The sequence below is a fragment of the Mesoplodon bidens genome, assembly GCF_964165515.1.
Source record: "Mesoplodon bidens genome assembly, chromosome: 3".
NCBI lineage: Eukaryota > Metazoa > Chordata > Mammalia > Artiodactyla > Ziphiidae > Mesoplodon > Mesoplodon bidens.
In genome coordinates, this window is record NC_138178.1 from 111,223,497 (window position 1) to 111,248,912 (window position 25,416).

Here is a 25,416-nt window from a genome sequence, read left to right on the forward strand (position 1 = left end):
ATCATCAACATTTATTAGACTAAGTAAATCAATCGTTCTACATGTATACAAGAACTCTTAACTAACTTAAACACATCGAAAAAAATAATCTATGTAAGAGGAAGAAAGGGACTTGGGTTGAAAAGACACTTTGGGTATAATGTGGTTTGAGATTTGACCATGGAACCATTTAAATGTTTTCTATAATTATAAAATGACTTTTAAAAGAGCAGTCATGAAAAATCAAACAAATGAACTTAACCATATATCCAATCGGCAGTATAAGCACAAAGAAATGAAATACTTCAAGTGACTTTTAAAAGCACAGTAATTGGGCTTCCCTGGTGGCGCAGTGGTTGGGAGTCCGCCTGCCGATGCAGGGGACACGGGTTCGTGCCCCGGTTCGGGAGGATCCCGCATGCTGTGGAGCGGCTGGGCCCGTGAGCCATGGCCGCTGAGCCTGGCGTCCGGAGCCTGTGCTCCACAGGGGGAGAGGCCACAACAGTGAGAGGCCCACATACAGCCAAAAAAAAAAAAAAAAAAATTATAAAAAAAAAGCACAGTAATTAGACTGTCCAACACTAGTAGAATATACTCTATTATCAGTAATGATACCGTTGTTGTTGGTGTTGCTATTATTATTCGGAGATGACTGTATCTGTACTGTGAGATAAATCAAACAAGAAATTATGATGATTTTGCTGAGAACCAAGAGTTTCAACATTGTTAAAATGAGATAAAGATATAAAATCAATGAGATAAATCTGAATTAGAATTGGAAGTATTTGTATAAATTTATCAGTCTTTTTCTTTATTAAAAATGTACTTCTAGCTCTGTCCACTGAGAAAGTCTAAACCAATGACCAACTCAAGAGACATGAAAGCCATGGGGACTGACTCAATAGCACAGCACCTATCTTGTAGTCTCTAAATGCCATTCTCCACTAAAAGAAACCATGGCTCCTTAGAGAAATGGCTGATTTCAGATCTGGGGTGCAAAGTGAACAAGATGAACCTAGAACACCTTGTCATCTCAGAAGGTAAGAAAACCATCAACAACTAACAGGGTCATGTCAAAAGGAGGACTCAGGAGCCAAGCTGAATAAGCTCCCACTGGCCAAAGATGAAATAATTGGAGTAGCAATAAAGATAATACCTGCACCAGACTGAAATACATAAAATACATTTGTATCCAAGAAAGATTATAATGCTAATAAAAACAAACAATACCCAAAAGACTCACTGGTCACCTTTGGAGGATGCTAGGGAACTACCTCATCATCTTAAAGCAATCATTTATCTTGCTTTTCCTTTATAACTACTAACTCCAGGTAACCAAATTACTGATGAGAGGTGTCCCTTTTTATAGAAGCATTCTAGCTAATAATGGAGAAGAAATGATAGAATTAGAAAATAATTTTTCAACAGTTAATGAATTAATGGACCCAAGCAATGACTGGAAACATAAAAAGATAAACCAGACAATATTTACTTCTGAAAAAAATTCAGATTACTATGAAATAATCTTGCCAAAAACACTTAAAAACTTTAAAATGAAGACAAATAAAAACATTGAACCTGAATTTGAATAAGCCTCTAGATCCACAAACAATTTACAGGAAATAAAATGAATAGAGAAGCGCATTAAATGATACCACAAGGATGTAACTGGCAAAATCCAAACTATGGGAAACTATAAGACAAACTACCCAATTTCTTCAATTAAAAAATGCAAGGGAAATAAAAGAGATGGAGGGGGGACCTACAGATGAAAAGAGACCTGAGAGACTTACCAACCAATCACAATGCATGGGCCTTATCTGGATCCCTATTCGAATAAACTGTAAAATACATACCATGTCCTATACTTACAACCTTGGCCATTTACACATAATTATTGGAGCTGGATGATGAGTTCATTTGGTTCATTATATTTTCTCTACTTTCACATGTATTTTCATTAAAAACTTTTAATTATTTCACTTGCTTTCTTTTACCTTAACATTGCTCTACTCACTTCTCTGTCCCCACATACTCACCCAAGCTTTTAAGCATAATTTGAGGAAACAGCAGAAATAATAAGTACACAGTGAAAGTAATTATTTTTCCATCCTAAATACAGTCAAAATATAAAAATTGAAAGGTTACCCTCTATTGTGAAATAATCCTTTTTAAGGTTCCAACCTTACCAGAAAACTTACCGGAATCTATCTGTGATGAAAGCATCACCAATGACTGTGATGTTTCTAAATCATAAATTACTGTACTACCAGTGTTGAAAGAGGTCACCATATGAGCTGGATCACAGCCTATAAAGTCAACTGATGTAGGTATTCCATGCTCTGAAAGGAGCACAAAGAGACACAGTGTAAACACAATAATTTAGAAATCTCTGATTTCCTAGTAAGAAAAAGGAGTTTGAATATTCTTCAAATAATGTTAATAATGAAAAAGAAAAAAAATGTGTTAGGATGGTAAGATATAATGGGTAACTTTTCCTCAATTATTAGGAGTTTTTATAACATCACAAGAAAAATATAGCTAGAAGACTCTTAAAGTTAACAGTAGATATATACAAAAGTTATTGTTCTCCTATGCATTTTCTTCTGAGAGAGAAAAAAAAAACCTACGTTAGTTTACTGGCCCACTTGCAATTTTATTTCTTACTGTATAATGATAAAATAGCATTCTCACATCATTGTCTTCAGAGACTGTTCACCTGTCTGAGACTGGTAAGCCTTATCAAATAGCTAATACAAGTCAAATTTTTGGATCTGTGAAAATGAAGGTTTGGACTCTGGAATCCACTGATGCAGTACTATCCTAAAGTGGCACAAGCAGCAATTTTGCTCTTTAACATATTAAATTCAACTGTCCAGATCAATGCATAACTATGTGAAATCTGGAGTAAGCAATTAATTACCTGGATGAAGCAAGAAACAAATTACCTAAATGAATTTTCACCTCAAAAGCTTATTTAGGCAATTCAAAAATTAGTAGAATCACTAAGGTATCTAGAGACCCAACAAAATTAAGCATAAATGTTCATCTAAAATGTTTTAGAAAAATTATTTTTAGTAAAAATAAAAGGTATGATTAAAAAAAATTACTTGTGTAACTCAGTTTGCACTTCCCAGTTAAGGGTGCTATTTCAATGATTATGGTTAGACTTCTCAACCAGTGTGCTCATATGTGGTTTATAGGTATGCTTGAGACTGTGATCCCTTCAATCTTTGTAAGCAGCCACTTGGATGGAGCTGGTGGAGGGCCTCCTGCTGTTCCTATAAGTACCCTCTGTTTGTCTACTCTACTGTTACATACAAATAATTCTATTCTTCACATAGGACATGTCCTGAAAAAGGTCAAAAAAAGCACTGAGCTACAGGATATACTTGCAAAGCACCTTTCTTATTTATAAAAGAAATGACTAGGAATAAAAAAGATTATCACAGCTTTATAAATTTTTTTCAATTATCTCTTTAAGCAGTCAGGAAATAGTAAATCAACTACTTTGTCTTTTTTATCTTCCAAATTTTTTAAAAAATTAGCTTTTTTCAAAGAGGCAAAATTTACTCACCCTTGTCTCCATTGTAAGTGCAAATACATGGCAATTTTTCTTGTGGATTCCATAATCTAACAGTGCCATCTGCTGAACATGACAGTAATTGATTTTTTATGCCACTATAAGCAAGACCCCAGACAGCATCTGTATGAGCAACTAAAGTGCCAGCTAGAACATTTGGCTCTGTAACAAAAGAAACAAACAAAAGTTAGCTGAAAGAAGTTTTAAAAAAATGCTTTTGTATATAAAGATAACTTACTACATAACTAAGTATAAAGACTACACATACAGTCATAATAAGATAAACCAAAGTGCACATAGCCATCTCTATGCTGTGGAGTTATGGGTTATTTTTATTCCCCTTTCCAATACTTTCCTACATTTTTGCAATTTTCTAAAGGAACACACACTTAAAAAAACTAAAAAAACAAAAACAGCTTTATGGAGATGTAACTCCCATGCCATAAAACCCACCAATATAAAGTGTCAATTAAATGGTTTTTAGTATATTCAACAAGTTGTGCAATCATCACCACAGCAACATTAGGACACCTTCATTGCTTGTTAGCTATTTCCCCCCAATCTTCCTCTCTGCCTTTCTGCAGCCCTAGGCAACCATTATTCTACTTTGTTTCTATAAATTTGCCTATTCTGGACATTTTACACAAATAGCTTTTTGTGACTTCTTTCACTTAGCGTAATGTTTTCAAGGTTCATCCACGTTGTAGCATGTATCAGTGCTTCATTTCCTTCTATTGCCAAATAATATTCCAGTGTATGGATATACTACATTTTACTTATCCATTCATTTGATGGACAATGGGGGCTAATAATATTGAACATCATTTGTCCTACAATCCTGTTTCTCTACTAAATTCCCACTTTGCACAGATATTTCTCATCATCTCTGCAATACTCACAGTTCATAACCTCCCTTACTCATGAATGATTTTCTCTCATACTTCACTGGGGAAATACACCGTTGAAATAGAAACTTTCCCCCTACCTTTTTGTCACCCAACCTATAAATCTACTCGTATCTAAAACCATCTTCTCCGTGTTTCCAGATACAACTAAGGAATTATCCTTCTTCCCTCAAAAGGCTAATTCCACCAGGTATTCTGGATTCCATTCAACACACTAACTTGCTTTCATGTTTAGTTTTTCTACTACACAGATTATCCTCCTCCCTGGGATCATTACCACAGCAAACGAATATGCTCCAAAATCTCTCAACCTAATAAACAAACCTTACACCACCCGGGATCCCACCAAATAACAGAAAACCATATTGAGTAAATGTGCTTTCTTAAGTCCCATTTACTCTCTAAATCACTCCAATACCATCACCACACCAAAACAACCCTTGCTAAAATCACCAATGACAAAGTCTATTCTATCAAATTTAATAACATTTCCCTTCCTTCCTTCCTCTTTTCCCTCCTTTCCCTTCTTTTCATCACAGTGCTTTTCATCTAGAGTGTACCTTGAAAGGTCATCCAGAGGTCCCTTTACCTTCTGGTCTTAGCCCCAACATCCAACCTCTGTCTGGCCCAAACCTGGACGATCTATTTGTTACTTACAAAAAAGAACCTTTCTATCCTTATATTATTAGACCTCTAAGCAACATTTGAAAGTGCATACCATTTCTTCTCAAAATGGTATGCTTGCATGATTCCACATTTTCCTGGACACCCACCTACCTCACAGGCCATGCCTTCTTAGTTTTTTTGGTTGGCTCTCTTGCTCTAGCCACCCCACCCGCCATGTCAGAGCTCCTCAGGATTTGCCTTCTCTTCCTACCCTATACAACACATTCTCCCTATGTAATGCCACCCATTCTCACATCTTGACACTGATGGTACCTACTTGATATTGCCATCTCTTAACATGCATAAAAACCCAAACTCAGCATCCTTTATCTTCTCACACCTGTTCTGTTCCCATTCAATATGCTACCATTGTATACTCAGTTGCTCATGTCAAAAATGCAGGTGTGGTAATGAAAAAGTTCTGAATTAGACAGTGGTAATGACTGCACAACCCTGTGAATATGGTAAAAACTACTAAACTGTATACTTCAAAAGGGTGAATCTTATCATATGTGAATTATACCTCAATAAAGCTGTTAAAAAATAAACAAGAGCCACTCATCCATCACTATATCCACTCAACCCAATTTATCAATAGATTCTGTCTGTTCTACCCTATCTCCCCAGTATGTCTTAAGTCTATTTCTCTCCAACTGCTCTACTACCCACTCTAATCTCGGCAACATCATCTCTCACCTAGTCTACCAGATCACTACATTACAACTTTACAACTTCACATTGGTATTCCTTTCTCCACTCTTCCCACCCCCAATCTATTCTCCTTGCAACAGCCAGAGTTATCTTTTTAAACCCTACATTTCCAAGTTGCTTCCTGGCTTAAAACTCTTTACTAAAAGTTAACTTTTGTTCTTCAGATTTTGGCTTGAATGTGATTATTTTAGACTATATCTAAAGAAGACTTTGGCTGTTACTCTCTCTCATAGTACTGTATCTTCATACCACTTACCACAATTTGTAACTATCCATCACCTTGTTTGTGTTTAAAGTCTGTTTTTTCTATTAGACTAATTCTTATTTGATGTATGCTTGACATCTGGCAAATTTAGGCACCAAGTGTGTGTTAAATAAAAAGACCAAAGAGCTCTTAAATTCTTTTTTAAAAAATATTTACTTATTTATTTGGCTGTGCTGGTTGTGGCACACAGGATCTTCATTGCAGCGAGTGGGATCTTTAGTTGTGGCATGTGAACTCTTAGTTGTGGCATGTGGGATCTAGTTCCCTGACCAGGGATCAAACCTGGGCCCCCAGCATTGGGAGTGCAGAGTCTTCAACACTGGACCACCAGGGAAGTCCTTTAAATTCTTTTTAAATGAACCAACCATTAAGTAGACAACTATTTAACCATTCTCATATGAATAAACATTCATTTTGTTTTAATTTTTTATAATTACAAACAATGCCCTTGTAAATATATTTGAATACATGTGCAGGTATTTGTTAGCCAGATTCTAAAAGTGGCATTTGGGAATAAAAGGTTTTTTTTAAATTAAGGAATTTTTTGTCCCTCAAGTTGACTGATTTATACCCTTATGTCCCTAATTTGTTTCTGTCGTCTCCCACTAAATATTTTTTGAACTACATAAAGTATTTAAGTTTTAAAAATTATTTCCTGTATTAAATTTTATTCTCCTTTCTGTAACTAGTACTGAAATTAATGTTTTAATTAATACAGTTTTTAATTTTTGAACACCACAGAGGAAGTACCAACTCGCAGGCTAAAATATTCATGGCATGATATTTCTTAATTTTTCTCTTTAATAAAGCATATTACTAGTAAATGGAAGGACTAAATGAAGAGACTAATACATATTTAAATAATCTTATAATATTTGAGGTGATTATTTTTGTCAGCCCCATTCACTTTAAAAAAGACATCTTGAGCCTTTTACTTACCATATGTATCATATGGATCCACATTAGGACTAGGCATATTCCACCACTGGATAGTTGCATCAATACCACCACTAAAACACTGTTCTCCATTAGAACTAATAGCTAATGATAGAACAGGACCACTATTATAGGAAAAGAGGAAAGAAATTACTTATAAAGCCTAAGGAGAAACTCATATCTGCACCCCCCCAACCTCTCTGTAAATTTATGTGGTATCTAAAACTGTTTAGGTAAACATGTACATTTGAACAGTACTGATTATATTCTCACTAATACAATTATTAATCAAATGAAATATTGTTCAGTATGTCTTTCCTAATATAAAACAAACATTACGAGAAAATTATAAGGTTTTACAATTGATAAATAATAGTTAACAATAACTATCATTGTTAATTAAGTCCTAATTCAATAAAACTTACATGTGGGCCCTAAATGTGTAGATAGGCTCTACATCTAAAGAGGCACTCCTAAAAGAGGGGGAAAAAAAGCGGGGGGGGGGGAGAGAGAAGATAAATAATGGTAAATCACTGGTTGACATACAAGGGTCATTAGGAAAGATCAAATGAGTACATAAAAGATATGGGACCATAAAGAATAGTAATTATTTATAATTAGCAAATTCAGAAGGAAAAAGAATAGGCTAACATTAAAATACTTGCTTTTTGGCAGGAACTGTTTTTTGCAAGTTCCATAGTTTCAGAGTATGGTCCTCAGAGGCAGTAACCAGCACAGGTTCTACAGGATGAAAAGCTAATGCCCGTACTCCATCAAAATGACTACGTAGTGTATACTTGGGATTCCATGTCTTTCGAAAGGCATCTTTATTGGCAGGCAACTAAAAAGAAAGAGTGGGATATTTAGTGGTAAAAGTAGTTAATTGATAGGCATGTGGAATTTTTGTTTGTTTTGGCGTGTTTAAAATATATATTCAAAACTGCTTTGCTAAAATAAAATGTCCAGCGGAAATTTAGTATACCTTAAAAACTTTATAACAAATCTTTATCATTTAATAAGAACTAAGAAGAATAATTTCATTAGCTTTCAAATACTTAGATCAAATCAGTCCCTTAATCTGTTTTACCTAATCATCAGGGTAAACCCAAAGTCCTAAACATCAAATGAGAACAAAAACAAAACAAAACAAAACAACTACCATGCTGCAATACTTTACATGAAAACAATAAAAATTATATAAATTACTACTAAAAATCCAAGGGTACAACATTAACAATACAGCTGTCATTTAGAAAATCAGCATGTGACATTTTTCAAGGCAGCAAGTACTTTCCAAAAGTCTGAACTAAAGACACTTTATTGATACTGATAAGAGGTTAATCTTTTTACCTTCATTTCTCCATCTGTAAAGACAGGCTGTGAAACCACTTCTAAAGTAGTCAAAAGTTTATTGGAATTTAGTTGCTTATATACTTTAAAAGTATTAATGAGAATAATCCAGCCCACCAAGGCTGATGTCTCTAAAAAAGCATTCTAACATAAGTATAAAATGTAGAAAAAAGGACTTTGTTATAAAAGGAAAAAAATTAATTTGCTGAAAAACTGCAAATTCACTAATACAAAATCTAAACAAGTATAGTTAACTCTCAATTGAGTGTTTATTGTCTATAAAAAATTTAATCCAAGACTAGTTTCACCTCTAACACTGTCCTTCCCACATCCTCTCCATCCTCTCCCCATCCCTCAAATGAAGGACTAAATATTCAGGAAATGACAAACTAACTCTAACATTATCCTTTAAAAAAAAAGTTCAACAATAAAACGTGCTTTTTAAGAATTATCCTGAAGGCAAATAAGTGATTCGGGTTACCTACTTTTCTCTTAACAGCAAAATATGGCTTAATTTGAGTAGGTAATTGAGAGTTGACTACTCAGGTAGATATTTATCAACCAATATTTTAAGGTAATCAATCACCCCAAACTCCTAACTAATCCACCACAATACCTAAGAAAAAATTTAAACACCACAAAGAAAGTAGTTATAAGAAAAAAACTACGTCACTTCAAATAAACACAATGTCACACTTAAACTTATCTTTTCCATGCACCTTGACATTAATTCTGTTTTATAAGTGTTTCCAAAAAATAAGGAGCCTTCTATTAAATCATTAAAAAATTAAAAATAAAACTGCACTTACATCATAACTATAGTCTGCATCATTTGTTACCGTCAAGTCTGCAAGGTCTCCAAGGCCCAGTACACTTAACAAAACATCATCAGAACCCATAATAAATGACTTGCCTCCTCCAGATGGAAACGTTATTGGTTCAGCTATAAAGAACAAAACCGCTTCTTAAATGCTGAAAAATCATACAGTACAAGACAATATTGTGGGGGAAATGTAAGTACGTAACAGTTACAATATTCAGTAATATAATTAATTTTTTCCCACTTTCCCTCATTTCTTCCACTCAAAAAATCCTATTACTGTGTAGTAATAAACAAGTGTTTATTTTGGAACTAAGCATAATTTCCCACAAATCAAATGTGCACTAGATATATTATTTCAGGGTGGGAGATGGGGCACAAAAGCTTTGTCTATTTACATCACTTATCACTTTGGTACAACTATAATTATACTATTTAAAAAACATAATAGGTTGTTGCTAAGTCCTTTTCCTTTCTATCATATTTGCTTGAAAGTGCTAGGTATTCTAGTCCCTGGTAAAAATTAATATAAGTATTCACATGTAAATGGTTTCCAGTCTGCAATACAGTGTATCAGCTTACTAAAGTGAAGCCTTAAATTGCTCAGATTTCTTCAGTAACAGCAATGGTCTAGGAAAAGGGCAGTTCTACCATCACTGTCCATTTTCTTTCCCTAAAAGGTTAATGTATGTGATCTTCAGAATGGCTTCCAGCTTTCAAACTTTGACTATGTTTTTTTATTTTAACTTCCCTTTTATTTACCATTATACTTCTAAAATAAAATAACCAATCTATACTGACTATGGATAGCACTTTAAACTTCTGATACTTAGACCAATTAAAATCAAACACTGCCATAATTAGAATAACTACACTACTATATATTTTGCTATTACAGTTATAGTATAAGCAATAATTCTCTGTATCATTTTAAACATGCTTTGAAAGCAAACTTTTAATCTTAAAATACAAGGGGAAAGTACATAAATCATTGTAATACAAAACAACTCAACATATCAATACATATTTAAAATCCATGAGCAAATTTAAAAGGGAAAAATAAAAATTCAAGCTGTTTATCAATTTTGAAAAATTCCTATAAAAGATGATATAAATTTAATACACTATAGGAAACATAACAGATGTCATAAAATTTGTCAGTCATCACTAATACTACTGAGAATATTCTGAGAAGATACAAGTCAACTTCTCCTAGATATATACTATGGCAAAAGTAAAATTCATCCTTATTTAGAATATCTTATTATTTATTAAAGTAATCTGTAATATCAAAGTAAGCTATATGATTTGATTCAAATAGGGTCCTGAATGACATTTCTAAAATGAAGCTGTGTGTCAGCAACTGATACAGGGTAAATCGGATAGAAAATACACATAGGGATAGTAGTATTTAATTTATTTTATAATGACTATACCTACTGAATCTAAATAATCTATAGCACTGATCCTTCCTACCACTATCTAGTATGCAGTTATTGGTAATACCAGAAGAAGCTGAGAATTATAAAATCAATAGTTTAAAATTATGTTTAAGAACAATTATATAAAATTCATTAGGTATTACTTTCTCAAAGCATTTTTAGCCAGTACAAAGACATGTTTTTCTTTTAAGCTCAGAATTTGTTTCTAAGACAAGTTAGAACAAAATGCCACAATTCCTCCCACTCACAATTATACAAACACTGAGTAACAGAACTTTTGATAAATGCCCAATAAAGAATTGGTAACTTTAACATGGAAACTAATTCTTCTGCATTATTACATATTCTTTTTGCAGAGATATTTCTTATCAGTTACTGACCAGTTTAAGAGCATGTGAAGGGAAGTGTCTAAGCAATATTAGCTAGTTTTATTAGTTTTAGATTAATTGTATTAAATAAAAAGTATACCAATTTCTAATTAATCACATAACTACAGTTCCCTATCTCTATACACATATATCCATTTATATATAGCAAGTTACCCTGCTCACTCAGCATTTACTACATATACATCTCAGTGAAAAAAATCTTTTAAGCTGTACTTCTCCTTTCCACAATCACCCATTTCTGTGGCATATAGCAATCATAATAAATACTCAATTTATCTGCCCTTGTTTCTTTGCAGAGGGAATTAATTTCTATTCTATAAATTCATTTTATTAACGTTAACATAATTTACCTATAGCACATGATTACATAAGCATAAAAATGTTATTAGCAATTCAAAGAAAAATTATTAAAAGGAGCAGTTTTTAATGATATAAATTATGATACCTTTTATTAGATAGCCTAAAAGATTTCATCAAGCAATTTAAGAAAACTATTATCATATTAGCATTTCCCTTTACGGAAACCTTAGGGTCTACAAAACGAGGTCTTACAACAAGGTCCTTTGTGTACTTTTTAAATTAATCCTCCTTTTTATGGACACTAATGACCAAGGAAACCTGTAGCTCACATATCAAACTCTTCCTATCTCCTTCAATATTATCAAATCTAAAGAACACAGCTCAGTAACTGATTCCATCCATGCCGGTGGCAACATGGTATACCTTAAGTCTTAACTAAAAATAGTCTAAAATGTTGTAATGTGTAAGTTTCTCTCCTTGAAAACAGACATTTTTTTCTTTATACAATGAGGTATGACACGGCCTTCAATAGGAATGCATAAAGTTGGAGATGGCCACTGAAAATAAGAGATTATGAACTCTAATGTTCCCTTCTTAGCTCTAAGTCAAAGCTGAACTTAAATCTTTTTTAGTAACAGACTCTAATAATATTTACCCTTTAAAAAGTCTAATAAGGTTATGCTTATCTTCCCACCTCCTAGACCTTCCACTATTAATAGTCAGATCACTGACTTACATTTTTTTCTTTAAAAAGCACAATTAGACACCAACATACATACAAGTTCTAAATTGGTTTTTGTGTAGCATGAGTCTTGACTGTTTTTTTTCTATAGGTCATTGGTTTGAAACATTTAAAAGGGTCCCTAATTCCTGCTAATATGGCCTTGCCTTAAGCTGTAAAATCTGCAGTTTATGTACAGTGTTAACTACAAAAATTTTAGCAAGTTTTCCTATACACTGTTTGGTAAACCATTACTAAATGCATAAAATGAAGAATAATGGAGCTGGTATATGCATTTTAGAAAATACTTCCTAAAGTAAAACAGAAAAATAGCTTAACAGTGGGAAAGAGATCGAGGAAAAATCAATAGACTTTTACTTTTCCTGTTGCTTTTCATGAATATGTTTTGTTTTGGTTTTATTATTTTAGTGATTTTCTTTATCCTTCCTCAAATATTCCTAGATTATGGCAAGTGGTAAATGCATGCAGAGATGATTGACTGTAAAGGAAAAATGCAAAATTATTTAACTTTAAGGAAAATGTACTAGTAGAGAACCCTTAGAAGAGAATAAGATGTATTGAAAATTTTTTGACTGGGGTATCAAATTACCTTACAGAGCAAAAGCAGAAATATCAATGAAATTCAATCTATATGCCAAATTATTAGATAATGGATTATCTTTTATATATGTATTATATATCACAATAAGCCTTTGGTAAGAATTCAGTCTCATTACTTAGAATTATAACTATCTAGACCTAGATTTATAAATTACTCAAGTACATCTATGTATCTTCAGCTAAAATCAATTATGGAAAAAAATGCCTAAATAGTATTTTCATTTCCTGCACATTTCGAGTTTAGGTAAACTTTAGAAAATTCATTACAGGTAGTATATACCTGGTACCAGGTTAAAGAATAATGATGTTGCCTTATTCTAAAATGATTAAATCAGGCAATTGTTTTATATATATATATACATAAATACATGTAAAGTTCCAAGCACAATCTCTGGCACTTAGTTGTCTCCTAATCAGTGACAGTTATTATTAGTTACTAAATGTAAGCAATATGACAAAATGACTAAGTAGTTCTTTTCCATATGTACTATTTCAAGTCTACTATTTCTCTGCTACTAGATCTGTAAGCTAAAGTCACAGTTCAGAAAGGTACTTTGAAATGATATATGAAACAACTCCACCTAACATCAAAAACAAACAAAAAAATTATAAAGACACAGAAGCCAAAAATTTCAAAATCTCTTAGGACAATTACACCAGGAGCTTGTCCAACACCTTCTCTGAAGATCATATAAACTGATCATTTTAAAACAGCAGCAAGTTTATAATATTAAGGAGATGTGATTTGGAATTAATGTCTTCTGCAATGTAAATAAACATGATAGCTAAATTTTGTACCTTCCTCTGCTCTTGCACCTTCATGATCAGTTCTAGTAGAGGCTGACCTAGACTGATTTATGAATCCTGAAGGCATGAGGGGCAGCTCATCATCTCCCAGATCAGCTATCATGTCGTAGAGTTTTGTCCTGTTGACCCCTGTAAATTAATGTCAGCAGCAGAGGTTCATGTAGCAGCTACCGCTTGACTTGCTAGCAGCCTTAAAAACCTACTTACTAACAAAAGAGGCTATTTTTAAGAAGTTCCAGTTATAAAAATCTCCAATAATCAAAGATGTCTTCAATTTTCCATACCAACCCCCCCCAAATAAATAATTTAAATATTTAAGATATTCACTATTTTTGTGGAGATACATATATACATAAAATTGAGTCTTCTGTCACACAACCAAAGTTCTAAGCTCACAGACACAGAAGGTACCATTAAAACAAAAAATTTTGGTGTTTAAGTTACCATTTAACAGTGTAAAGAATAAAACGTGAGTTTTTCCAACTTAATCCATTATTTTAAAACATTAACAAAGAAATTAGTACAAATGATTTTTATGAGGGTGCAACAAACAATTAACTTTCCCTGTGTTTATGTGGATATTTTCCTGCCATATTCACACAAATATGTCATTAACAAATCAACTCCAATTTTCCTCAAAATGTTTTTCACTTTTCCCAAATTTGAAAAACCTGATTTACCCATGAGCTCTCTTAGTTTCTCATCTTAGTATAAAAAGTCAACATTGTCATAGGCCATAAGTTTGAGGAGAGAATTTCAGCTGTTGCATGGATAATTCAGGCCCAAATATGCAAAACTCAGTAGCATCTACAGTACTGTGGGATCTCTTTAACTGTGAAATTCAGAAATGACAGGAGAATCATTTCTCTTATGTATTTTGAAAGAAAATAATTTTAAGAATGTCAGAAAAAATAATTTGAAAAGACAAAAGAAAATGCTTTATAGTCAATATAAAGTAAAAAGAATTAAAATAGGCAAATCCAAGGCCACACTTTATGACCTTATTTACTAATGTCAACATTAATGGACTAATTAGACTACATAATTATTAAATTTCACTATGGCTATGAGAATATTAGTAATTCTATAGGAACTATCATTATCCCTAACAGAATGCCAGATAATGAGATTATAAGGCTTAATGGAAATAGGTGGAATCTTATACATTTATTAACTCTATTTCACAGTAATCCCTAGCTTCTCTGAAATGCTTAAGCAACTCTACTGTATGGAAAATGTCAAGTAGTCTGAATTTCCTAAAGTAATTATAATGGAGAAAACTCAGTTATTATCTGAGGATTTTCCTCCTGAACAATGAAGTGACTGTAAACAAATTCTCTAATAAATGAAAAACTGCCAACTGGAAGTCTAACCATCAGTGAAATTCAACATGAAAGAAGATGAATGTTATCCTTTCTCACAAAATAGCTCTCCTTTATAACTTTCCCACTTATGAGTACCAACATCATTGACTTGATTTTTATTCTTAAAATTCTGCAACCACATCTTTTTTTTTTTAATTTATATTTTTGGCTGTGTTGGGTCTTCATTGCTGCTCGCGGGCTTTCTCTAGTTGTGGCGAGCAGGGGTTACTCTTTGTTGCAGTGTGCGAGCTTCTCATTGTGGTGGCTTCTCTTGTTGCGGAGCATGGGCTCTAGGCAAGTGGGCTTCAGTAGTTGTGGCACGCGGGCTCAGTAATTGTGGCTTGCGGGCTCTACAGTGCAGGGAAGCCCTGCCATCACATCTTAAGAATTCCTTTTCAACTTATAAATGAGGAGAGGGGGGAGATCTGTTTTTAAATAGAATCCTCCTTTAAAGTATTCTTCAGGGACTTCCCTGGTGGCACAGTGGTTAAGAATCCGCCTGCCAACGCAGGGGACACGGGTTCGATCCCTGGTCTGGAAGATCCCACATGCTGCAGAGCAACTAAGCCTGCACGTCACAACTATTGAAGCCTGTGCACCCTAGAGCCCGCAAGCCACAACTACTGAGCCCACACGTCGCAACTACTAAAGCCCGTGCACTCTAGGACCCGTGTTCCACAGCTACTGAGCCTGTGCGCCTAGAGCCTGTGCTCCACAGCAAGAGAAGCTACCGCAACGAGAAGCCCATGCACTGCAACAAAGAGTAGCCCCTGCTCGCTGCAACTAGAGAAAGCCTGCGCACAGCAACAAAGACCCAACGCAGCCAAAAGTAAATTTAAAAAATTAAAAATAAATAAAACATATTATAAAAAAGTATTCTTCAGGGCTTCCCTGGTGGCGCAGTGGTTGAGAGTCCGCCTGCCGATGCAGGGGACACGGGTTCGTGCCCCGGTCTGGGAAGATCCCACATGCCGCGGAGCGGCTAGGCCCGTGAGCCATGGCCTCTGAGCCTGTGCGTCCGGAGCCTGTGCTCCGCAAGGGGAGAGGCCACAACAGTGAGAGGCCCACGTAACAAAAAAAAAAAAAAAAAAAAAAAAAAAAAAAAAAAGTATTCTTCAGATTAATCTCTTTCTTGCTATTGACTTTATTCTAGTCAAAGCTTTCATTCTTATGAATTACTGCAGAAGGTTCCTAATTGGCTTTCCTCTCTCCCAGCTCCATTTGTCTTTAATCAAATTTGAATACTACAGCTAGATTAGTTTTCCAAAATTATCACATTTATCATATCACTCCTTACTCTGAAAACACAAACAGCACTTCAACACTCTTTGAATCAAAGCTAACTAAAACCTTGTACTTAACCCTGTATGTGCTTCATATGTGCTGATCCTATTTTCCTAACCAATCTCATCTTTTAGTGCTCCACAATACAAATCTCCCTAATTTTCAAATCAGAGCAGTTTCCCTATAGTATCAATATTCACCAAGGTTCTTTCTACCATATTTTGTCATATCTGTCCTTACCTATCCCTTAGAAAGGTGAGAATACTTCCTGCACATGCTTCCATCTCCTCTGTGAGCCTCTGTTGATCTTTCTCTGCTCACTCTTATCATACTTATGTATACCATAAATTTGACTGTATTAGATATTACTTATAAATAATTTCATCATATGATAGCTAAATATAATAGAGACAAGAAAAAGTTTTATCACTACAGGTAAGTCATATCTTCCTGAACACATGGACTGGGAAATATGGAAGAAAAGGAAAGCAGAAGACAACATGAAAGTTAATTAATGTTCAAACTGAGGATCCCAAATTATATAATTATTACTTTTTTTTTGGCTTGCATACTATAGCCAAACATTAGTTTCTGTTTGGCACAGTGGCAAGTTTAGGAAAGATGGAATGTCCCTGCTTTAATTCTAGTTTCTCAAAAACTGCTAAAAGATGTAAGCAGATTTCTTAACCAGCTGTAACAGTCCTATTTAGCACCGACTTTGTAGAACATCTTTCAACTAACTACATTTAATGCTCTTTCATTCTCTTTCTAAATCTATCCTCCATTCTAAATACAGTAATTGTAATGAAATGCAATTTCAAATAAAAAATTTGAAGTCTGATTAGCAATAATGAGAAAATTGTAATCATATTAGTGTAATAGAATGTTATACATAATATTATAAAAATATTCAAGGGCATAATTGAAGACTCATTAAGTATTAATTAAACAAAAGTTGATTCTCAATTGTTACTCTAATCTATAGAAGAAACACTCTTTCTAATTGTAACACCAAGAAAAACTGTTCTTTCACCACTATGAATTATAAAACCACCCATCTACCTCTTAACCACGACCATCAAGTCTATACAAATGCACAATCATCTAAACAGATTCTAGGAAAACGAAAAACAGTATGCCATGTATAAGCCAAACTATGGACTGACAACTGCTGTGTTAGTGTTTTTGAATTCACACTCACAAACATACACACTCATGACATGAAATCTATCTTTCCATGACTCTATTATTTTAAGTAAAACAGTATTTTTTTTTTTTTTTTTTTTTTTTTTTTACTGAATCTACTGTTTTCCCTTTGTTAATCAGCCTTATATTCTGAAGTGAAACCAAATGTTTAGCAGGCAATCTGGAAAGATAAGTTTATTTTAGAATAAGGTTTAGTTATGTCATGTTTGCTTGATCTGTTTTATTTTCTGACTATCATCTTAATTAAAAGAAAGCTTTGACATGACAAATGTCATCTTAAAAAAAATGACATCACAATATTAAGGAAAAAATAATTTAGCTGCAAAGTGATTCTGCAGTTTAAAAATGTGTCCTGACTGAAAGAGCATCAAAATACTTTCTCCCCCTTGTCAAAATACCTAAATTATTTTCTTGGGGGAGGAAAAAAAAGAGAAAGAAACCTGAGTTGAAGAGCGGTCTGTTTTATAAGTGTGAAATTGAAGCCAGAAATATAAAACAACTGCATTTCTTAGCTGAAAATAATATCCCTTAACTATGAAACAACTGTTCGTCTTTGATTTGATGCAAGAGAATAGTGAACAGTTTTATGGACTCTCTCCAAAACAGAAGCAGGTTAATCATCACAGTCATTTTATAGTATGTGCCAAGGTGCTTTTATAGGCTTACTGAAAGTTACTGCTACAAAATAATAATTTCACCTTAAATGTTCTAAAATGCCTAATATATAGATGATTGGACTTAAGTTACAATTTACAAAAATATTACATTCCCTCTAGACAGTTTGTCATCCTGAATCTGGAATAGCAAACGACAAATACTAATATGAAACTTTTTTTAAAAAAGGAAAACTAGAAAATGATCCAGGGATGCTCATTTATATGTGAATCTTTGAAACAGAAATCTTTTGAAGAAAGGACATGAAATAATCTAATCTTTATAAGCCTCAATTTTATAAGTATAAAATAGCATAGGAGTAACAATAAGCAAGAATAAGACTATCTATTAAAGGAAAACATATTACAATCCACAATTTAAACTTTCCATGTTGAAAACCGAAACAAATACCAAAGTCTTAAAAGATTTTTACCCTCCTCCTTCATATTCTAAATAAAAGTTCCAAATTTCAGATGCTTTACTCTTACTTCAGTTGCTATACACAGTGTGATTTTTGTTACTGATTTACATGTTTTTACTGAGACATAAAATACTGCAAAAAAGGAGACCACAGAAAGCTAGAAAAATCCTATCACACCAAGATTTTGACAAAAGATTAATTCAGAACCCCCCCTCACTCCCTTTCCCAATTACAGAAAGCTTAGAAATTATTTAAAGATTACAGAAAACAGAGTTTTAGATTAGATAATAGTATTATATCACTTAATTCCCTGATTTTCATCATTGTACTGTGGTCATATAGGAGAATGTGTTTGTGGTCAAGTAACATGCACTAAGGTATCTAAGGAGCAACATGTCTACTACTTACTCAGTTTTCTGAACTGTTCAAAATAATAAAGGTACATATTTAAAGAGATAAGGGATAAAGCAAATGTAGTAAAATGTTAACATTTAAAGAAACTGTGAAAGTGCATGGAATTCTTTACACTATTCTTGCAACTTTTCCTTAAGTTTGAAGTTATGTCAAAATAAAAAGTTACAAAGAAAAGGAAGCTCAACCCTTCTGAAGCTTGAGACCAGAATAACTGTATCAAGTCTCTTTTGTTTCATGGTGTTGACTCTTAGAAATACTAATAGAAAAAGTAAGAAAAAGAAAAAGAAAATTAATACTGAATTGTATCTACAGTCCAAGGCAAGGATGTCACTTTTATTTTCTTTTGCCTTAGGTGGGAAAAAAGAAGGGTGAAATGGAGTGAACAAACTGAAAGATAGATAAACATTAGCTTCCTGGCTCTTGATTTTAGAAGTCTTTCCATTTTTAAGAGTCAAATAATGGTTGAGTCTTTACAAAGTTAAAAAGTTGGCATTCTCACCACTTTTTCTCCCGTTAAAAAAAAAAAGGCATTTAGATTGGATTGTATCTGATTTCATATGGTAAAGTTAGCAAATAATTTTCTTCCCTTTAAGAAGCTAGAAAAAACTCTGTAGAAACTTAGTTCTATGATCCAACAGGTGTGATTCATTCACATTTTGGAATAAAGAAAAAAAAAGAAAAGGCTAAAGTTCATTATTCTAACGTATACAAAGCCACATCTGCTAAAATATCCGAAGAAAACCCAACAAAAATAGATAATAAGAATGCTAAGGAAATTCACGAATTATCTTTTCATGTAAAATTGTATCTTAGCATTAACATGATGTTCTACCTGGATTAAGACCTAAGTTTATTATCCATCAATTAAAAAAAATTTATTTCCATGGAAGGGATTCAGAGCCAACATTTTCAAGGTGAACTCTATATTAAAGAGCAAAAAGTTTTTATTTAACTAATTCACAAAGGAAGTGTAAAGAGAAACATAATTTATTATTTCCTAATTATCCACTCCTGAGACAGTGTTGGAAACCTCATCTTTATATCTACATACATGGGTAAACTTAAAAGCACTGGTGTTTTTAAAAACAGTAAAAATGAGAAACAATCTGAAGGATTAACTAATGGAGGCTACATTAAATCCACAAAATGCAATACTATGTAACCACTAAAATTATATTTTATTTAGATGACTACGAAAATTAAGAAAAAATGAGTTAAAAACAATATGATATTCTTGTTGGAAATTGTTAAAGGAGGTTTCTGTATAAAGACATTTAGAAGTTGGAAGAATATATGCCAAATATTAATATCTGAGTTGTAGGACTGAAGGTGATTTTTACTTTTTTGTGTCTCTACATACTACTTGTATTGTTTGAATCATAAGCATGTGCTATTTTTATGGCTATATAAAGTTAATTCTTTTTTTTGAGAAAACAGATACAAAATCAAAATGAAAGGGGACTGGTTGAATAACACAGTACACATTTTGGTAATAAAATTGTACTGAGACATGAGAACCTCAGGGCATGGCTCTGAGGTCTCCAGATCCTGATTTAATCACAGTAGCTCCCTTTCACCCATTTCACATATTAGGTTCTGCAATATTCTGCTTGACAACAGGGTAGCTTGGTATAAAGAAATTGGAAAACGTTATACAGTGGAATATTTATTGACATGAAATGGTATTTTCTGTGAACTGTTAGCTAAGTAGGCAAATAACAAAACTGCATATTATGATCCTACAAAAGAAAATTAATTAAATTAAAATTTTATGGGGATTTTAGACTTTAGTTTCAGTTCATCTGTTTCTAATAGTTCTTAATTAAACAGGTATTTTTTTCAATAAAAAACATTTTTTAGAAAAATGTAAAACCTACAACTAAAAAACCTTAAGTTGACTTATATCTTCTTTCTAAACCTCAAAAAGGTACAGGCATATATCTTGGATATATTGAGAGTTCAGTTCCAGACCACTGCAATAAAACAAATATCACAATAAAGTGAGTCACATGAATTTTCTGGTTTCCTGGTGCATATAAAAGTTATGTGTACACTATACTGTACTGTATTAAGTGTGCAACAGAACTATGTCTCTAAAAAATGTACATACTTTAATTTGAAATACTCTATTGCTAAAAAAAATGCAGGGTTGCCACAAACCTTCAATTTGTAAAAAAAGAAAAAATATGTGTATAGATCTAAACACATTCTATCAGGAAAAAAATGCGGTATCTATATTTTAAATTAAAAGCAACACTACCTAGCATTTTCTAAAGAAATCTTCAGCAGGTAAGTCAGTTTATGAATAACATACAGAAAATAAGTAACCTAATATTCAAATAAACTACTTTATTTCTTTAAAAAAAGATCTAAACCCTAAAATTCTAATGTCATTGTGTCTATATTAAAATGGTAAATCATGCAAAAGTACTTTTATACTCAACATGCATTAATTATATAGGTAAGTGATGTTAGAGCTGAATACAGTCCCTGCCCAGCATTAAACATTTTAAAATATGGTAAGCAGTTCAACATAAAATATGAAACTTCTTAGAGAACAGTTTGTCTTTTTATTCACATGCAATAACATAAATAAGCATAAGGTTATAAAAGTGCACAACACGTAAAATCCCCCAAATTCCTTATTTACCTCCACAATAAATTAAACCATTCAAAAACTGCTTCACTGAAGGAAACTTACACCCTTTTCCACTGCAACTGCCATTTCATAAATTAATATACTTGTCACCAGAGAAAGGAATATGAAAGAATGCCTATATGGTTTTTGCCATTGAAGTCTACTGTTTTCTCCTACACACAGTCAAAAAATTTAGACTGGCATGATTCAATGGTCAGTTCAAAATAAAGTTCCCCCAAAATAAACTTGAGTTTCTCCATTTAATACTCATAGGTCTGAAGATGATTTTCATGTGACTGTTCTTAAGCTTGATTCACAAAATGGAAATGAATTACTTCTTTGAGATGTGCTGTAGCTAAATTTATACTTTTACAATACATTGGTCAGGATATTAACAGTGAAAAATACACTGAGGTACCTACCCAAAGACACTCAGCTATTGACCAAACAAACCCTACTGCCACCACTACCCTCTCCTCTGGCCTTACTCCATCAGAGTAGCCAAGAAAATACTACCTAGGAGAGCTTTTTTTTTGCTACTGTTGTTGTTTGTGGTTGGATTAAGGCCAGAAAGCACAAACTATGGAAAGGGCTTTCCTATTCACTGTATTTTGGAATTCTCAAACTAAGAAATGTAACCTGGACATGAGCTGGTTATAGCAGTAATACCCTATGTATCAACAATACAGAAATTTATACTTTCTTCCTTTTGAACAGATTTCTATTATTTTTCATCCCAAGGCCAATATTCCTTACAGTTTGGTAAACTTTTTAAAGCTTAAAATACAGACAAAAACTCTGAAATCCTTCCTTCATCCTTATCCACATATTTAAAATGATTTCCCACTTGATCAATAACACAACCTAAATTATATTCAAATAAATTTCAATTATACAACAGACAAAGTTTAAAGTTAGTTGCCCCCTTTATAAAACAAAAAGAAGTAGACAAAAAATCAGAACTGAAGAAAATTTTTTTTCTCAAAGATTGGTATACAAAAATTATAATAGAATCTGCACTTACTCTTTACCCCTTTCTTCCCCTTTCGTTCCTTCTTGTACTGTTCCTTCAGTTTACTTATTAGTCCCTGGTCTACATCCCAAACCTCAGTAGTTGGGGAGAGGTCATCTTTATCTACATGCAGCATATTATTAAAAGAAAAAAAATCAGCAGTTGGCAATGCAAGCTGTTGGCAGTAAACTGTTATAGTTTTATATAATCATAATAAAAATGTACTAATAGCATATATTCAAAGTACTTTAAAGGTGCAGTCTCAGTTTTGGTATTCACAACTCAAACTCTAAAAGCTCATCTAATAAGTTTCTAAACATTTAATACCACTAACAAAAGTTAAATGGTGCTTCATTTCTATGAATCACAAATTTGAAGGTTATTATTCTTTCAATAACTGATATTCTTACAATGGACTGACATTAGAAATCTAATGTTATACAAAAATAGATCACTGCATCTTTATAAAAATGTTAATAAAAATTATTCAGCCAGCATCATAAAAGCAAATGAATGAATTACATGCGAACTACTCATAAAAGTGCAAGCTAGAAAGGTCAGTGCCATTTTATTGATGAAAATATTCATGCACCTTCTGTCACATTGATTCTGCATGCACAAAATAACTGTACTAATGGAGAGGCATTCTAGTCCAATATAATACATACATATATTCCAAACTACAATGTTTCGAATAATCCATACAAAGCATTCAGAGAATCCCACCTCTGCCCCCACCCCATCCAAACAGTTCAACATCTCATTACCTTCTTCCATTGGTCTACAACTAAGATTAGCAAAAAAAAAACAAAAAAACAAAACTCAAATTCCACTGAAGAACTTTTTAAGAGCTGATATTTTTAGGGTAAGATAAAAGCAGTGACAAGTATGGAGAAGTGAAAACATACATTGCTGTACATCTGCTAAGGATGATACTTCAGCTATTTTAGCTGAATAAACAAATCCGTATTTGTTTTAAGTAAATACTTGTGCCTGGAATAAATTTACCCTATAGTAAACTAAAGGAAAAACAGCATTAAAAAGAAGCAGAATAAAAATATGTCTATTCGAATTATTTTAGGCATTAAAGGCTTTTCCATACTTTAAGTTTTAAACTTACTGTTTAAGTTGAAAGCTGTTATTAGGAAGTTTAACATTTTGTTAAAGAACAACTAAGAGTTTTTTTAACCCTGTTATTAAATAAAAATTATACCAAAACACATAGGCTAAGTCAATCAAGAAGATTGACATAAGAGGAAGATTTTAGAGAAAACATACTTTAAAAATTTTTGTTAACTCATTATATTCTGGCTTACAAGCCTTATAAACTCCCTAGGACTCACTGATTGCATCTATACAGTGGACATTAAAAAAAGCCTTTTTTCCTTATAGACAGTTGTATGTAGTAAACATAAAAAATTCTCATATTTAAATGGTACACAGGGAAATTCCCTGGCAGTCCATTGGTTAGGACTCGGCGCTTTCACTGCCGGGGCCCGGGTTTGATCCCTGGTTGAGGAATCATGATCCCGCAAGCCAAAGGTACATAGAAATTCAATTTACTGTACCTTGAGCTTTTCCTACTATAATTGTCATCACTTTCTCCCTATGGTACTATGATCTTAGGTAGTCAGTATGTAAAAAGCTAAATCCAAAAATTTGCTAACTTGAATTACCTGAAACTAGGTTGTTCAAGCCTGAAATTTACACGATTATTTGTCAAATCTGCAAACTGTAATACTGTTTGTAATACAGATGTAGTAATGATTTAAAGAGAAAATCTACTTTTCATGTACTCTAATCATGAAAACAATGCTATATCAGGAATCCGTTCTGTCACCTTATCAAATACTCTAAGAAAAAATGTGATCTAAAGAATCGCTTGGGGACTTCCCTCGTGGTCCAGTGGGTAAGACTCCACACTCCCAATGCAGGGGGCCCGGGTTCGATCCCTGGTCGGGGAACTAGATCCCACATGCATGCTGCAACTGAGAGTCCGCATACTACAACTAAAAGATTCTGCATGCTGCAACGAAGATTCCCAGGTGACCTGGGGCAGCCAAAATAAATAAATATTAAAAAAAAAAAAAAATTAAAAAAAAAAAAAAAAAAAAGAATCGCTTGTACTCATCTTAATAAAACTAACAATTCTTATTTTTAAAAGTGACAAATTTTGAGCAAACTTTGTTAAATCTCACAGAAACAACAAAAAATTTAAGTGGTATATACTTTACACAGGAAGTTAGATAAAACAGTAAAGTTTAATAAGTTTTTTAAAAGACCTTTGTAGAAAAATAAATCTGTGCATAGCTCTAACTGGAGTAGCAAAGGGTAGTGAAGTGAAAAAGCAAAGGGAATAAAAAAGGATAAGCTTAAGAAAAATACAAATACTACTTGCAAGGTAACCTCAAATCTAGAAAACAAAGGTAAACTTAAGGCAGTGCAAAGAAAAGGTTGGTGAATGCATATGTGCACAAACATCCTGAAACTTGCCTGGTAGGTAACAGCTGATTTGATATTACTTATAAGAAATAGTTAAGAGCAAAAGGGAAGAAGCAGCATAATCTTCTACATATTAATTGTTTTTAAAAAATCTAGGGGAAAAAAAATACCAAGAAATGAGGTTGAATCAGTTGCGGGAACTTTCTTGTTTAAAAGAAAACACAAATATGCACCAAAAAAATGACCCTTGACAACTCAAAACCACAAAGGCCTAAAATTTTGTTATGGTGATTCTAACTACCAAAGCAAAGGAATTATACAAATCTACTTAATATAGCATAAATTGGTAACTAACTTTATGCAAATATTCAGTACTTTATTCATTATATTTAAATACAAACATTTGGTATTTTGTAGTCCTATATATTCTACAGACCACAGTTTCAAAGTGTAGGAGACAATAACTACACAACCTTAAAATGCCTA

At 33.0% G+C, this 25,416-nt stretch overlaps 1 protein-coding gene across 1 annotated transcript in view; it reads right to left on the reverse strand.

The window, feature by feature from the left end:
- Positions 1–25,416, reverse strand: part of STRN3 (striatin 3) — a 115,561-nt gene that overhangs the window by 7,193 nt on the left and 82,952 nt on the right. Inside the window, exons 8-15 of the mRNA XM_081228279.1 lie at positions 22,501–22,611; positions 13,487–13,624; positions 9,205–9,338; positions 7,711–7,886; positions 7,471–7,518; positions 7,049–7,170; positions 3,557–3,724; positions 2,133–2,321 (exon numbers count right to left, since the gene is read on the reverse strand). Coding sequence (XP_081084405.1) covers positions 2,133–2,321; positions 3,557–3,724; positions 7,049–7,170; positions 7,471–7,518; positions 7,711–7,886; positions 9,205–9,338; positions 13,487–13,624; positions 22,501–22,611 — 1,086 coding nt within the window. The remainder of the gene's footprint in view (positions 1–2,132; positions 2,322–3,556; positions 3,725–7,048; positions 7,171–7,470; positions 7,519–7,710; positions 7,887–9,204; positions 9,339–13,486; positions 13,625–22,500; positions 22,612–25,416) is intronic.